This window comes from Callorhinchus milii, unplaced genomic scaffold (assembly GCF_018977255.1).
Source record: "Callorhinchus milii isolate IMCB2004 unplaced genomic scaffold, IMCB_Cmil_1.0 Scaffold1, whole genome shotgun sequence".
In the NCBI taxonomy this organism is placed as follows: Eukaryota; Metazoa; Chordata; class Chondrichthyes; order Chimaeriformes; family Callorhinchidae; genus Callorhinchus; species Callorhinchus milii.
This window is the reverse complement of record NW_024704742.1, coordinates 137,378,632-137,395,671: the sequence shown is the minus strand read 5'-3', so window position 1 is coordinate 137,395,671 and position 17,040 is coordinate 137,378,632. Positions and strand designations below refer to the sequence as shown.

The 17,040-nt window shown below is 52.6% G+C and overlaps 1 protein-coding gene across 1 annotated transcript in view; it reads right to left on the bottom strand.

Moving 5' to 3' along the window:
- Positions 1–15,602: 15,602 nt before the first annotated feature.
- loxhd1a (lipoxygenase homology PLAT domains 1a) overlaps positions 15,603–17,040 on the bottom strand; it is a 47,532-nt gene continuing 46,094 nt past the window's right edge. The window contains exons 40-41 of the mRNA XM_042332000.1: positions 16,613–16,774; positions 15,603–16,098 (exon numbers count right to left, since the gene is read on the bottom strand). Of these exons, the coding sequence (XP_042187934.1) occupies positions 15,618–16,098; positions 16,613–16,774 (643 nt within the window). The 3' untranslated portion in view covers positions 15,603–15,617. The remainder of the gene's footprint in view (positions 16,099–16,612; positions 16,775–17,040) is intronic.

Sequence of the window (17,040 nt, the reverse complement as noted above, 5' to 3'; positions counted from 1 at the left end):
TACATAAGAACATAAGGATTTGCTAGACAAAAGAAGACCAAGGTCCATCCAGTTCACCCACCACCATCCTGGCAGTCGCTTGCACGTGTTATGCCCCAAACTATATACTGTAATCCTCCAACTGAGATCAGCCAACTCGGGAGAGAGAGGGAGAGACAAGAGAAGGCATTTCAACCTTCCGGAGGTGGGGGGTCTTGAGGGAAGGGGAGAGAAGAGGTCTTAAAAAAAATTGTAGGGGGGGAAGAGAAGAGAAAAAGATTCTTTTGTTAAAATTTATCCACGGAGGCTGAATTCTTTTGGAGAGTTTTTTTTTAAACCAAGGACAAGGCACAGCAGGAACAAAGCACAGGTAACTGTTGAACGTGCTTGTAAGTACTTTTTCTCCTCCAAAGCTTCGTATTATAGGCAAACTGAAATACTGTGAGTTCAGGCGTGTTCAGGGGTAACAAGTCACAGTAATCCTGGGTGTCGGTTTCAAAGACCTGGTGGGATTGCACTGATGATGGAATTTTTTTTAAGAAGAAAAAGTATATATATATATATATATTGTCTGGTTTTTATTTCGTTCTTCCCCTCTTCAGTATTTGGTGTTGACATTTTTTTTTGTGTGGGGGAAAATCCCCTCCTGTAAATATTGTTTCTGCTGCCTCTCTCTGCAGTGGCAGTCTATAGATTTTTAACTGTTATGCAGTGATTACATGAGCTAGAGATATTGAGGAATAAAGGTTTAACTTTTAAACAATGTCGGTGAAGGCTTTGTGTCTGTTTGTGCAAAGTGTGCGCGTGAGTGTGTGTCAGTGTGCGCGTGTTTCTGTCACAGCTGTAACCTCGGATCACGTCGCTCCGTTGAGACCAACAGCATCATTTACACAGCGTCCGTCACATAGGGTAACAGCTCGAGCACTGCACGGGAATGGAAGCCGAGGCAGAGAAGAGGGGGAGGTCAGTCATCGACACTGCCAGAGGAAGCCATTCGTCAAATCGTGTCTGTGCTGGTGCTCTCTTCCCCCACTGGATCTCTCTAATCCCATTCCTGTAGGAGTGTGGAGTCCTGTAGCTCAGCGGTTAGAGCACTCGCTTTGCAAGTGAGAGACCTGAGTTCTCTAATCCAATTCCCTGCTCTCTCTCTCTCCCCCCACTGGAGCTCTCTAATCCCATTCCCTGCTCTCTCCCCCCGCTGGAGCTCTCTAATCCAATTCCCTGCTCTCTCTCTCTCCCCCCACTGGAACTCTCTAATCCCATTCCCTGCTCTCTCCCCCCGCTGGAGCTCTCTAATCCCATTCCCTGCTCTCTCCCCCCGCTGGAGCTCTCTAATCCAATTCCCTGCTCTCTCTCCCCCCACTGGAGCTCTCTAATCGAATTCCCTGCTCTCTCTCCCCCCACTGGAGCTCTCTAATCCCATTCCCTGCTCTCCCCCCACTGGAGCTCTCTAATCGAATTCCCTACTCTCTCTCCCCCCACTGGAGCTCTCTAATCCCATTCCCTGCTCTCCCCCCACTGGAGCTCTCTAATCCAATTCCCTGCTCTCTCTCTCCCCCCACTGGAGCTCTCTAATCCCATTCCCTGCTCTCTCCCCCCACTGGAGCTCTCTAATCCAATTCCCTGCTCTCTCTCTCCCCCCCACTGGAGCTCTCTAATCCCATTCCCTGCTCTCTCCCCATCGTGTCTGTTTGCACCCCAACCCCCAGCTCAGGTGCCCAGTTAACAGAGTAAAGTTCTTTGAGACGTCCCCCTGACGTGAAAGTCGCTGTATAACTATTGAGTAGTACTAATTCTCCCCACTGGAGCTCTCTAATCGCATTCTCCTGCTCTCCCTTTCCTCCTCCCCCAGAGTTTAACGCTGATGGATAGAGGTTGTAGGAACTGAACTCCTGATCAGGGCTCGACTCCAGCACATTGAGATCAGGTCACGCAGAGTGTGATTACATTGTGTTCCACCTGTTTCCCTCCGCGCCTTGAGGACAACATCACGCACACAACAAAACCAGCACAGCTGTTCTCCCTTTATATTCTATTGTCTCCTCTCCTTTCAGACCAGCGCTCCCCCCACCCCCTGATTGCTGGCAATCTGTGCCTCGTTCTTGGTCTGCAACAAAGAATACAATCGGCCCATCGTTGGTGTTCGCTTCCCCACTGGAGCCCTTTACTCTAACCCCATTCCCTGCTCTCCCCCCATCGTGTCTGTACTGGTGTTCGCTCCCCCACTGGAGCCCTCTACTCTAACCCCATTCCCTGCTCTCTCCCCATCGTGTCTGTGCTGGCGCTCGCTCCCCCACTGGAGCTCTCTACTCTAACCCCATTCCCTGCTCTCCCCCCATCGTGTCTGTACTGGTGTTCGCTCCCCCACTGGAGCTCTCTACTCTAACCCCATTCCCTGCTCTCTCCCCATCGTGTCTGTGCTGGTGCTCTCTCCCCCACTGGAGCTCTCTAATTCCAAACTTTTTATAAAAATTCCTGTATTTGATATCCTAATCACAAAGTCAAATCATCAGAAAGCACCACATAAACTAATTTCCACGCAGCATTGGGCCACAAAGAGGCATCAAGTGACCAGTTGTACCTGAGCGATTGTTGGCCAGGACCTCACGAGCAAGAAACTCCCTTTCCCTTTGTACGTTTGTGTTACAGCTGAACAAACATGGAACCTCGATTTAACCTGTCAGCCAAACGATGGCACTGTTAACAACAACAAAGTGCAATTGCACAGCGCCTTTCACGTTGGGAGGACGTCGCAAGGCGCTGGACAGTCAAAAGGGTGGTTTGCATCCGATGTGGGGTTTGGGATCAGAGAAGGGTGGAGGGCGGTGGGGGGTTGTGGAGCAGGGAAGACGACCGAAGGAACGGTCAAAGAGGAAGGCCTTGAGATGGGTGTTGAAAGGGACGAGAGAGAGAGGGCGAGACAGAAGGACTCCAGGATGGAGTCCCGTAGCTCAGTGGTTAGAGCACTCGCTTTGCAAGCGAGAGACCTGAGTTCAATCCCAGGCAGACCTTGGGCAAGTTTCCTTACTCCACACAGAGCCTAATAATAATCCTCCAAAACCAAAAACAATAATAAATTGGTGATTTTCAATCCACGACTGTTTGTGGGACATTGCTGTGCGCAATTGGCCGCCGCGTTCGCCCACAAATATAGTCAATTCACTTTACGGTGTGTTCTCCCGACGTAAAAAGCGCTATGTCAAATGCAAGTATTATTATTATTATTATTATTATTATTGCCAGAGGGCGGGGGCAGAGAGGCTGAAAGTCTGACCGCTGATGGTGGTACCACAAGTTTAATGCCTCACAGCAAAGTCTCGCAAACAGCCATGAAATGGTGAACAGTAATCAGTATTGTGGACCCAAATACCCAGAAACTCCCTTCTCCAGACGGTGAAAACCATTTTGGTGTCTCACGGGACAACGTCTCGGCTCAGTGATCGGCAAAACTGGACCAGAGTGTGAGTCGGTCTGGGCTCTGAGACCAGGGTCCTGGGCATGAAAGGAAACCCCCCTCACCCGGAGGGGAGGGCGGTAATGCCCCGTTAGCGTCGCACCTGGATAGGTGGACCTGAAGTGGAGGTGATCGGCAGGGCAGTGATTGGCTCAGTGATTGGCAGGGCAGTGATTGGCTCAGCGATTGGCAGGGCAGTGATTGGCTCAGTGAATGGCAGGGCAGTGATTGGCTCAGTCATTGTCAGGGCAGTGATTGGCTCAGTGATTGGCAGGGCAATGATTGGCTCTGATTGGCAGCGCAGTCATTGGCAGGACAGTGATTGGCTCAGTGATTGGCAGGGCAGTGATTGGCAGGGCAGTTATTGGCAGGGCAGTGATTGGCTCAGTGATTGGCAGGGCAGTGATTGGCAGGGCAGTGATTGGCAGGGCAGTGATTGGCAGGGCAGTGATTAGCAGGGCAGTGATTGGCTCAGTGATTGGCAGGGCAGTGATTGGCTCAGAGATTGGCAGGGCAGTGATTGGCAGGTCAGTGATTGGCAGGGCAGTGATTGGCAGGTCAGTGATTGGCAGGTCAGTGATTGGCAGGTCAGTGATTGGCTCAGTGATTGGCTCAGTGATTGGCAGCGCAGGCAGGGCAGTGATTGGCAGGTCAGTGATTAGCAGGGCAGTGATTGGCAGGTCAGTGATTAGCAGGGCAGTGATTGGCTCAGTGATTGGCAGGGCAGTAATTGGTAGGACAGTGGTTGGCAGGACAGTGATGGGCAGAGTTTGCTGATTGGCAGGGCTCAGTGAGGGGAGTGCCCGCCCCCAGTTGAATGGGACAGACGGTGGTGGGGGGTTGAGTTGCTGAGAGTCAGCTGTCCTACAGCCATCTGTGTGCCTCAGTAACAAAGCCTGAGGATGGCTGCGGTGCCTGTGGGATACCTGGTTCTGCCTGTGTTTGAGGCTGTGAGGAACAGAGGTACAACCTTCAGAAACCGGGTAGAAATGCAAGAAACCCCATCCGTCCTCGTCACATCTTACACCTTCCCTCCACCCGCTGTGGTGTGTGTGGGTCTGTGAGGACAGTTCTCCTCCTCTCATCCTGCGCTGGGGCTGAGTCCACGCTCTTTGTGTTTCTTTCAGCTGTAGAGAGAGAGAGAGAGAGAGAGGGATTCCCTTTTCCTTGTTAACGAGCCCCGGCTCCTGTCCTCTTAAAGCCAAGGCTCTAACACGATGCTGTGCTGATGTTCTGTCTGATTTCCCTAACTTGTGAATTGTGCTTCTGTTGATTCCTGAAATGACAGGTTTCCTCTCCGCGTCTCTGTCCCTCTCTCTCGCTCTCCTCTTGTCAACAAAAACTGCGGCGTTCTTTACTCTTGTAAGTCCTGAGGGTTTGTTCGGCTGTAACGTAACGGTTAATGGAGTGTAAGCTGCTTTGTGTTTTGTTGTCCCATCTAAAATCTATGCGCAATGCTCTCGGTACCTATTCCGATGTGTGTGTGTGTGTGTGTGTGTATTTATGTGTGTGTAACTAACTGTGTGTGTATATGTGTCTGAATGTATACATGTGTGTGTGTGTGTGTGTGAATATGTATGTATTTAAGTGCTTTGCGATTCTGCCCCACGTAAAGGACCCTATATAAATGCAAGTTGTTGTCATGAATGTGTGTGTGTGCATATGTATGTGTATGTATGTATATATACATGTGTGTGTGTGTGTCAGCTTGCCCGCTAGTAGCACTCTCACCTCTTGAGTCCGAAGGTTGTGGATATAATCCCCAGATTTGGAATCACATAATAATTTAGTCACTCAATCCACAACTGTTTGTGGGACATTCCTGCGTGTAATTAGCTGTGGGGTTTCGCCCACAAAATGTACAGTCAATTCACTTTATACTATTATTTTGAGGTGTCTCAATGAAGTGATCAGACACTATATCAAATGCAAGGATTATTATTGTATGTGTGTGTAGGCATGTCATATGTATGTATACATTGTATGTATGCGTGTATGTATGTGTTGGTGTGTGTGTAGGAATATGTCTGTGTCTCTGTGTTTTCTCTTCTGAGACCCCAAATTTCCTCCAGTCTCAGCCTCTGTGACGGTTTTTCACTTAAATATGAGCACCAGCACAGACACGATGGGGAGAGAGCAGGGAATGGGGTTAGAGAGCTCCAGTGGGGGAGTGAGCACCAGCACAGACACGATGGGGAGAGAGCAGGGAATGGGGTTAGAGAGCTCCAGTGGGGGAGTGAGCACCAGCACAGACACGATGGGGAGAGAGCAGGGAATGGGGTTAGAGAGCTCCAGTGGGGGAGTGAGCACCAGCACAGACACCATGGGGAGAGAGCAGGGAATGGGGTTAGAGTAGAGAGCTCCAGTGGTGGAGAGAACACGATGGGGAGAGAACAGGGAATGGGGTTAGAGTAGAGAGCTCCAGTGGGAAGCGAATACCAGCACAGACACAATGGTTGGGGGAGCAGGGGATGGGGTTAGAGTAAAGATCTCCAGTGGGGGGGAGCGAGCACCAGCACAGACATCATGGGAAAGGCTACAGTGAGCGTATAGACCTTCCAAGGCGCTGGACAATACGGGGTTTGAGTCCGAGCTATGGGCTGGGATCAGAGAAGGGGGGGGAGGCAAGATGGCCAAAGGCACGGTCGAAAAGGAAGCTCTTGAGACAGGCCTTGAAGGGGGCAAGGGAGGGGATGAGGCGAAGGGACTGTGAGATGGAGGTCCAGATGGTGGGGGCAGAGAGGCTGAATGCCTGACCACTGATGGGGTAGTTGACGCTGGGGTAATGATGTCCGTCATGAAATGTATGTTGTTCTCACTCTCGCTTTCTCCCCACTGCCCACCGCCCCCCCCCCGCAGGTCTCCACGTGTCGAGGTCTTATCACGAGCTGCCCGTCTCCTGCCAGCCCCTCCGGCTCTCCCACAGGCCAGAGTTTCCCCTCCCACGCCTCGCCCCACCCTCGCCGAGCTCCCAGTACCAACCTGTGCCCAGTCTCACACCACAGTCACTCCACCGTCACCTGATGGAAGCCCAACACCAGAGGGTTCTGGCAATCCCCAGGTAGAGTATGTGTTATTGTTTGTCTGACATACAAGGAAACCCATCACCGTGATCAGCCGGGGGTGTGACACACAGAGAAACCCATCACCGTGATCAGCCGGGGGTGTGACACACTGAGAAACCCATCACCGTGATCAGCCGGGGGTGTGACACACAGAGAAACCCATCACCGTGATCAGCCGGGGGTGTGACACACTGAGAATTCCACACATTTATACATGGTTACTACACATTTCCCTGGTAATTTCTCTGTGTTTAGTCTGCAATGCGCACTCTATAATAATAATAATAATCCTTGCATTTGATATAGTGCTTTTCACGTCGGGAGGACGTCCCAAAGCGCTTCACAGAACACACTGTAAAGTGAATTGACTGTATATTTGTGGGCGAACGCGGCAGCCAATTGCACACAGCAATGTCCCACAAACAGTCGTGGACTGAAAATGACCAATTTATTATTGTTTTTGGTTTTGGAGGGATTATTATTAGGCTCTGTGTGGAGTAAGGAAACTTGCCCAAGGTTTCGCCCTCTGCCTGGAATTGAACTCCGGTCTCTCGCTTGCAAAGCGAGTGCTCTAACCACTGAGCTACAGGACTCTCTCTCTCGCGCACTCTCTCTCTTTCTCGTGCTCTCTCTCTCTCCCCCTGATTGCCTGATTCCAGAGCGTGAGATGCCGCTTGGTGCTGGGTTTCCGTGTGTGTCTGACGCTGACACTGAACGCTCTGTGGTCTGTACGTTACGAGGGTCTTTCCTTGTGTTGTCTCAGACGGAGTCCGGGCAGGATCCCCCCGTACTCATACCGACTGCGACGGCCGTTCGACCTCGTCCCCCCTAGGACCCCGCCGGGGGGGCAGCCCCGCTACCTGGCCGAGGGCACCGACTGGTATGTTCAACCCCAACCGGCACTTACAGAGCGTCTCTCATCTACGTCCACAAATACAGTCACTACACCCGACAACCATTGCTGTGAAAACTGTGAGACGTGATAAGGCGCTGTATCAAATGGGAGGGTTTGGTTAACAACCGTCTCACAATGACGAGGGGAATAGAGAGCAGCGGGGAGGGGAAGGGGAGAGTCTGACGAGAGGATTTGCACCAACAACAACTTGCAAGGAGTCCTGTAGAAGAGTGGTTAGAGCACTCGTCTCGCAAGCGAGAGGACCCGGGCGGGGCAAAACCTTAGGCAAGTTTCCTTGCTCCACACGGCTCTGCTTACCCAGCAGTAAGGAGGAACCCAGTTGTTAGTCGATTGGCGGATCGCTTTGCAGGGGTGATAACTCCCCCACGCAAAACAAAATCATCGCTCAATCCACTGCTGTGTGTAATGGGTATCGTGTTTCGCCCACAAAGTACACACTTTACAGTATATTCTGTGAAGCGCTTTAAGACGTAACGATAAAATAAGGCACTATGTCAAATGCAAGGATTACTATTATTATAAGGTTGGGATTTAAAGATGGAGAGAGGGTGAGAGGGAGTGTTCAAGGGTTCTTCCTCTCTTGATTCTCTTGTTTGTTGTTTCAGGGACATCAGCCTGGAGGCCAACCTGGCTCTCCCTCACTCCCATCTGCTGCCTGTCCACCAGCGCTTCTACCTGGTGACCTCCAGGGGGCAGTTTATCTCCAGATCCCTGTCTCTGGTGGGTCCTGCTCCTCCGTTTCCCGTCACCGTGTGCACAGATGGTATCTGCCAAAAACATCCCAAAGACATTGTTCCGCACCATCCATCATCTCCTCCACCCTCTCTACACCCGCCACACCCAGCCCCCCCCCCCCCAAAAAAAAGCTAACTCTATCCTCACCTCAAACGCCAAGTCCGAAGAGGTCCTTGACTTCTTTATGTGAAGATTGAAATCATTCCCTTGGCTGCATCCTCCTCCCCTACATGCCCTTCTTCAACCCCTGTACAGTCTACACCAACCCCTTCTTCCACCACGTCCCCTAAACTCCTTTGCCCCAATTACTCCCACCTCACTCTCAACCACCATGTCCTAGATCAAGCGCACCATCTGTGCCTAGACCCCCTCCCCACCCAGTTTTTGGTCATCCAACCCCCCTCCTCTCCCTAATGCTGGCCAACACAGTCAACCCGTCAAGGATTATTATTATTATTAATATAATTATCTTGCTTTCCCAGGTTGTTCCTGGCGTGAGGAACCACCACTATTCCCACCTACACCTGCTCACACTCCACGGGCTACATCCAGGGCAGAGCCCTCCCGTCAGGGATAGCTACCGGGTCAGTTACACTCTCACAACCAACGGTGACTCCAGGCTCACAGTCCAGGCTGATGCTCCAGGGCAGCGCTGGGGGGGGGGGAGAGAGAGAGAGAGCTGCATTGATGGAGACGCCATCCTTCTGATGAGATGTAAAACCTCATTCTGTGCCCTGTTCAGGCGGACGTCAAAGATTCTGCGAAAAAAGAAGGCAGTTCCTCTGTCCCAGTGCTTTGGCAATAATCCCCCAGATATTATTGCTCATCCACTCCATGGCTGTTTGTGGGACGTTGCTGTGTGCAAGTTACCTGCTGCATTTACCAACAAAATACATGGTCACTACACACACACACACACACACACACACATATATATATATATATTTGATGTAAAGTCTTTTATGTCGGGAGGAGGTATGAAAGTTCTTTACAGTATCTACTATAAAGTGTAGTGACTGTGTGTTTTGTGGCCGATCACTATCAATCCAACTGCTCCCTCTGCTCGGCCGGCACTGCCCTGTGCCACATCCCCCGCCCTGACCTGCACTATCGGCGGTCGGGCCTTCAGCCTCTCTGCCCCCACCTTCTGGATCTCCATCCCTGAGCTCTGCCATCTTGCCCCCTCCCTCCCCCCCTTATCTCCTTCATGGCCTGTCTCACGCTTCTTCCCCCACCCTCCTGCTCTCCACGCCTCCTGATCCAACCCCCAGCTCGGGTCCAAATCCCTGACCGTCCAGTGCCTTGGGACGTCCTCCCGACGTGAAAGGTGCCGTGTAAATGTAATGTGTTGTTGTTGATGAGATGTTGTTGATGTTGTGGGCGCTGTATCGAATGTGAGGATTATTATTGTCAATATTATTGATTACTTTGGGTTTCGCTCACAAAATACACAGTCAATACACTTTACAGTATATCCTGTGAAGCGCTTTGGGACGTCTCGAAGGCGCTGTGTCCAATGCCAGGATTATTATTATTGATATTTTTAATATTGCTATTAATATTGTTGTGCTTCTATTCTTCAGGAGTTGTTGCAGTTGGAGGAACGAGTGGGGAGTGTGAGACAAGGGCTCGGGCCAGACAGCATTGAGAGGTGCACCTTCCCACACAAGTACAGCAAGGTGACGCAGCAACAACTTGCACTTATATAGCGCCCTTCACCCGGGGTAGGGTTCCGGAGCGCTTCCCTAATCCGGAGCAGACCCTTACCCCACCCACACGCGTTTCCTCACCCCCTGTTTTCCCCCCCACACCCCCCGCCACCCCCTCCATTCCCCCCACCCCCTCTGGTCCCCACCCCCTCCACGTGTGAGAGCAAACTGTTGAGACGCGCCACGTGATGATGAGCTGTGACTGTTACAGAGACGCCAGTGGGAGAGCAGTGCGGGGGAGACGGATGGGGACGAGCGCTGCACTGTGTGTCTCAGCACGTTGGCGGAGGGAGACGACGTGAGGTGGGTGTGAGTGGTTAGTACAGGGGCCGGGGTCCGACTGGGAGGTTGTGGGCGATGGTACCATTCTCGCTGCCCCATTAGACCAGGGGACAACCTCCTTGGCTGCTGAGAGCCACATGTGAACCACGGGCCGCAATATCTTGTCCTGATTGGCCAGTCCCGTTGGTGGGCGGTGCCTGTGATCCCGGTGACCGTCTCCTGATTGGCCAGTCCTGTTGTTGGGCGGAGCCTGTGCCCCCGGTGACCGTGCCCTGATTGGCTCGGGCCCTGCGTGTCGCCTGGGTTTGCTCGTCGGGCCATGAAGCTGGGAATGGTTCGTGGACCAGATAGAATAATCCCCTGGGCCGAATGCGGCCCGCGGGCCGCCAGTTGCACCACCCTACTATAGGGCGATTGTCTGGTCCCTGACCAGTGAGTGAGAGGTTAAACTTGCACTTGTCTAATCAACTGGTGACTGTCTGAGTGGGTACGGGGTCTCCCTGTAGCTGAACTGGCCCAAAAGTGACAAGTTTGGCAACGGAATGTTGGAACCACCCTCTGTCCACCCTCCGGTTTGGTTCCAGAGCCGGGCAGGTCCTCAGGATTCCAGGGCACTCGCTGCTGATGGCAGCACAGCCCGGCCCGGCTCAGCGGCAGGACCTGGAAGGGCCGACCAGTCACTGGGGGCCGGGAATCCTCCCCCTCAGCTCCTGTTAACCCTACAGCCAAAGCCCTAACTAACGGGGAGGGTGGTCCTGGCTGGACAAGCAGCGGGGAAGCTGCCAGACAGCGCTCTCAATGGCCAAGTCATGTTGGTTTAGCTGGTTGGACTCCAGCAGTTACCCCAACGCACACTCTGGGCTCCCCCCAGGCCTTGGCTCCTGCCAACCTGCGCCTAATACTTTCCGGAACTAGGTAAGCAGGGGGCGTCCCTCCAGGGAGAGAGTGCGGATTGCATTCCAGACACTGGGAGATTTCCATGTGTAGATGACAGACACGTGTGATAGTTTCACATAGTTTCACGGTGATGGGTTTCTGTCTGTGTACCTGGGGTTGAAGCCCCCGCAATGGGAGAAAGGAAGCCTGGGAGTGGGTGGGCGCGGGCATGGGGGGCATAAACTTCTGGCACGGATGACAGAGAGAGAGAGAGGGAGATGGCCGCTCAAGACCTAGTGATTTTATTGTTCTCTCTTGTTCTCTCTCCCTCTTTCTGTCATGCTCTCTCTTTCTCTGACTCCCTCTGTGGGTCTCTATCTCTCTCCCCCTCTCTCTTTCTCTGTCTGCCTGTCCCCGTCTATCTCTCTCTCTCTCTCTCTCTGTGTCTCCCTCTTTCTCTCTATCTCTCTGTCTGCCCCGCTCCATCTCTCCCTCTTTCTCTCTCTATCTTTCTGTCTCTCCCTCCCTCTCTGTCTGTCTCCCCCTCTCTCTCTGCCTCCCCCAAATCCCCTTTCTCAGACTCTCTTTACGAGTGTGTATGTACGTGTGTGTCTCTCTCCCTCCCTCACACACTCTCTCTCTCTCTCTCTCCCTCTCTCCCCAGGCGGCTGCCATGTATGCACGTGTTTCACCAGACCTGTGTGGACCAGTGGTTGGAAACCAGCAGTAAGTGCCCGCTCTGCAGGCTGGACATCCAGACCCAACTGCTGGGGGACAGCTGATGGACGCGCTGCTCCATCCCTCCCTCCTCTATCTCTTCCTGTGGCCTTTTCCCTTCTCTCCGCACGGCTACTTCACCTCGGAGTCTTCCCGTTGGATCCCAGCTCACTGGGCTTGAGGCTGGGAGAGACTGGATTCCCGAATAATGGTGTCAATTTATTGTCTTCTAAAGTATTGTTAAACCCATGTTTGCACATGGTTTACACACGGTGCATTAGAGCGTAGTGTTTACACATGGCTTTACCCATGATTTGCACATGGTGTAGGGGTCGGGGAGGGCGGGGAGAGGGTCGAGACCAATTGCAAATTGGCTTCCATGTTGACCTGCACAGTCACTACACCACAGAACATTCGGATGTGAATCATCTCAGAGGCCTTAAATATTTTCTTCAACAATCACTATTTATTGCTAACGCTGTAGGGACTGGATTTCATTTTCAAGCGGAGGTTTTATATTTTTTCTTTGCGATCTGTTTATTTATGTATTTATTTATTCATTCAGGTGCGACCACTGGAAAATGTTTTATTAAAAAGCCAAGTGAAGGATCTCGATGTATTTTAGGTGCGGAGGAATTTTCTTTTTCTTACGATTGAAACGTCTACGGTCACTGTGTCCGCAGACACAGAGCAAGCGAACAAAATTTTCAACCTTACTCCCAAAACCACCCCCCCCTCCCCCCCCGCCCGCCCGCCCCCTCCACCATGTTATATTGTCTCTCTCCCGCCACCCCCCCGGATGTGTCTGTCCATTTAAGTGCCTGGCTGTGCGAGAGGCCCTGTCGCCGGGGGTCATGCGAGTGGAATATTTTATAAAGTATTTATTCTGTTGGTTTATCAGATGAAAAAGTTCATCGGTGATCATCGTCAGATCCTGGTCCCTGCCTGGCGATGCTGCTGATGCTAATAAAAAATACTAATAAAAGCTGCTCACTGGCTCCCGCTTCTCTCCGTCTGTATAGTAATAACATTATTGCATTTGATACAGCGCCTTATCACGCCGTTGAGACGTCTCAAAAGCGCTTCGCAGGATACAGGTGTGTGTGTATGAGTGTTGGTGCGTGTGTGTGAGTAATTGCATGCGTGTGTGGCTGGGATGGAGTGGCCTCTGTTCCCCGTTAAGACACAAGATGGTGGGGGGGTGATGGGGGGGAGAGGTGGTTCATTATTATATATATATCTCCTTTTCAAACCTCCCAGTTGATTCAGCCTCCCCCCCCCCCCCCCCCCACCCCCTGCTCCCCTCCCTCCTCTCTTCTCCCCCTTCACCGAGGGACGAGAAGGGAAGGGCAATGAGAATAAACGTCCAATAAAAAATATAGTTTAAAAAAATGGAAGGTTTTATTTCTTGGGGTACGTCTGTGGTCGCAGACGAGGCTTCGATATAACACTTGTCACACATTTGTCACACGCGCCGGCTGAGCAGCCCTGTGGCACAAGGTGGGGGGGCGGGGGTGGGCGGGAAGCCTCTGGGATGGTTCCCTTAGCTGTTGGGTGGTGGGTGGGGAGCCCTAACTGCAGGGAAAATGCTGCCACTGAATTTTTGGGGCCCCCTCCCCATGACCCCAGTCTAATTCCTCTTTCCCCAGCACTCAGACATATACACCGCCCCACCCCCCTTTAATATTTCCCGTCCTCGGTATCTGTCTGATGTTGGAGGCCATTTTGGGGGCAACCCTGACCCCCAGTTGCAATCAATAAACAGGTGCCCCCTACTGCTGATCAATAAACACAGTCGGGCTTATTGATAACTAAAGTGACTGGGTTACATTACTATTTCATGAGGTATCCCTCCACAGATTGGCAGAGCCTTTGGCTGTGGCCAGGGGTGATTAGACCCAACCACTGTGTTAGTGTCGGGGGGTGGAGGGGTTGGGGGTCTGAGGCCTGAGGACAAGGCAATGTGGTCACTGCAGTGATGCTCTGCTCCTGTCTGACACTGTGTGTGGTTTGGGAGGTTCACTCACCATCAGTATCCTACAAATGCTTCCCCAAATCCATCCCATCATCTCCTGCTAATCAATCACTGCCAAGTTCTCCTCAGTCTCGGCCCACCTTCCCCCTCCGTGGTAAATTGCACGGAAAGAGGGCAGGACATGCCGATTACCAATGTCCCCCTCATGCCCCCATAATCCGTGGCCAATGATTCAGCTTGTACATTGGATGGTTTGGGGTGGGGGGGCGGGGGTCACTGACCCTGTGAACAGCAATACCTCTAGAAGGAAATAGTAATGAAAATGACAGAGAGAGATGGGGGGGGGGAGATGGGCCTTAATTTTTCCATTCATTCATTCAAACTCTGGGGTCCCCAAGCCTTGGCTCTTGCCAACCTTCGCCTAATACTTTTTGGGATTGGGTAAGCAGGATTTGCTTTCATCCAGGGAGAGAGTGAGAGAGCGCAACAATCTATCCCTGGGATTTCCATGCGTTGGTAGGTTTCTGATTGGTTTGGAGACTCAATCACACAACAATTTACACGGCGCCTTTCACGTCGGGGGGATGTCCCAAGGCGCTGGACAGTCAGGAATTTGTACCCGAGCTGGAGTTGGGCTCAGGAGGTGAGGGAGGGTAAGAGCAGGATGGTGACCAAAGGTGTGTCAAAGAGGGTGTTCTTGAGACGAGCCTTGAAGAACGAGGGAGGGGGCAAGACGAAGGGACTGGGGGATGGAGACAAAGAGGCCGATAGCCCGACCGCCAATGGTGGGGAGGGCCGGACTGGGGACGTGGAGCAGGCTGGAGCCTGGTGAGCGGAGGGAGTGGACAGGTTGTTATGGCGTTAGCAGGTCACAGAGGTAGGAAGGAGCGAGGCCGTGGAGGGTCGTGAAGGTGAGGTGATGGGTTTAGATGTGTTTAGGTGTCAGACACCCGGCTAACCAAAAAATAAACAAATGCTCTGGTGATCCTGTGGACTGAGTCCTGTTTGCCGCCGAGTCCCATTGGGCTTCTGATTCCAATGGCCGGGAATCCGGAGAACTCCAGGCAATTCCCAGCTCCCGATGATGGCACTGGTAACCATTTCTCTCTGATGTCACCAGCGTGTGATCAAGTGACGCCGACGGCTGGTCCTATTTGTTGCACGTGACACCCCGCACCCCCAACCCAACGCAACCCAACCCAACCCCAGCAAAGCAATAAATTGGCAACAATTCACAGTAAGAAAGACTAGTCTATGGGGACCAGAGACTGCGATGGCCTCACTAACACAGACACCTCGCTCGCCTGCTCTTAGGGCCCAGTCGATAAGGAATCACCTGTCAGGTGGGATGTTTCAAGCGGACGTTAAAGATCTCCTGCGGCACTTTGGGGAAAAGAGGGACTTTCTCTCTCCCGGTGTCCTGGCCGACAGTCCCCCAAATAAATCAGCCACAGTTGCCACTTCACAGTTGTCAGTGCAAAATGGCCGCCCCGTTCGCCTCCAAATAAATAATAATCCTTGCATTCGATGTGGCGTCTGATCGCATCGTCGAGACATCTCAAAGCATCTCACAGAATACACTGTAAAGTGAATTGACTGCATATTTGTGGGCGAAACGGGGCAGCCGATTGCGCACAGCAGCGTCCCACAAACACTCGTGGATTGAGTGACCAGATCCATTTTTCTTGGGAGTGATTATTATCTCTGGAAAGTGATCCGCCAATCGACTAACAACCGGGTTCCTACCTACTGCAGAGTTGTGGAGTAACGAACTTTCCTAAGGATTGGCCCTGCCTGGGAATCAAACCCAGGTCCTCTCGCTTGCGAGACGATCGCGCTAACCACTACACTACAGGACTCGACAGTCACTGTGCTCGACAGTATCTCTCCGCCAAGCGCCCGGAATGCGTTAAAATTTAGGGTAGATTTCCCGAAAGGTCCTGCCGTCGCCTCTCTTGCTGTCCAGCCACTTGCCGCAAGGGAAGATGGTGCTGACGCCGGTGGCGATGTTTGTGATCTCCATGCGCTCCAGCAGCCACCCGGCCGCGTGTCCTCCCCCGTCCTGCTCGGCCCGGAGACGGTAAAGCTCGCCCAGGTCCAGCATCTCCAGCAGGAAGCGGTCTGTCCGTCCGCGCTCAAACAGGTTCCGGAACTTCTGCTTGAGCTGCCGGCAGCCGGAGTTGCCGTTGGTGCCGTAGATGGTCAGAAAGACGTTGGCATCTGTCCCCGCGCCCTTCACGTCCCCCGTCACCACGATGATCTCGTATTTCACCGGCACCAGGTTGCGGACCTTGCTGGCGAAGCTCTCCACCATCTTGGTGCACTCGAAGGCTTTGAAGTCGTCCCTCCGGTGGCTTAGGGTCACCCGACTGTTACACTCAAACACATACCTGAAAGGGAGACACAGCGACCAGGGAGAGAGACACAGCGACCAGGGAGAGAGTCACAGCGACCAGGGAGAGAGTCGCAGCGACCAGGGAGAGAGTCACAGCGACCAGGGAGAGAGTCATACAGCAACTGGGAGGGAGACATAGAGCCACACAGTGACTGGGGGGAGAGAGACACAGAGTCACACAGTGACTGGGGGGAGAGACACAGCGTCACACAATAACTGGGGAGAGAGACAGACACAGAGTCACACAGTGACCCGGGAGAGAGAGTCACACGGTGACTGGGGAGAGAGACACAGAGCCACACATTGACTGGGGAGAGACACAGAGCCACACAGTGACTGGGGAGAGACACAGAGCCACACAGTGACTGGGGAGAGACACAGAGCCACACAGTGACTGGGGGGAGAGACACAGAGCCACACAGTGACTGAGGAGAGACACAGAGCCACACAGTGACTGGGGAGAGACACAGAGCCACACAGCTGCCCCTCCTCCATCTCCCCCAAGTTACCTGTTGCCGACCTCCATCTCGGTGACCACAATCTCAGCCACATGCCAGTGAGCGTGGCTCTTGGCCGTGACCTTCTTGCCGTCCCGCGGGCAGTGGCCGACACACACCGTGGCGATGTCACCCACGTTCTTGGAGGAAAACTCAAACTTATCTATGGCCCCCCTGTGAGCATATAATAATAATAATAATAATAATGGCTTTATAACCACAAAATTTCATACTATCATTACTAATAATCCTTGCATCTGATGTAGCGCTGCATCTCGCCGTTGAAACATCTTAAAGCGCTGTGTATTTTGTGGCCGAAACGCAGCACCCAGTGTCCCACGAGCAGTCATGGATTGAGTGACCAATATTTGTTTGAAGAGATTGTTTTCCCCCGAAAGCGATTCACCAATTGACTAACAACCGGGTTATTACTTACTGCT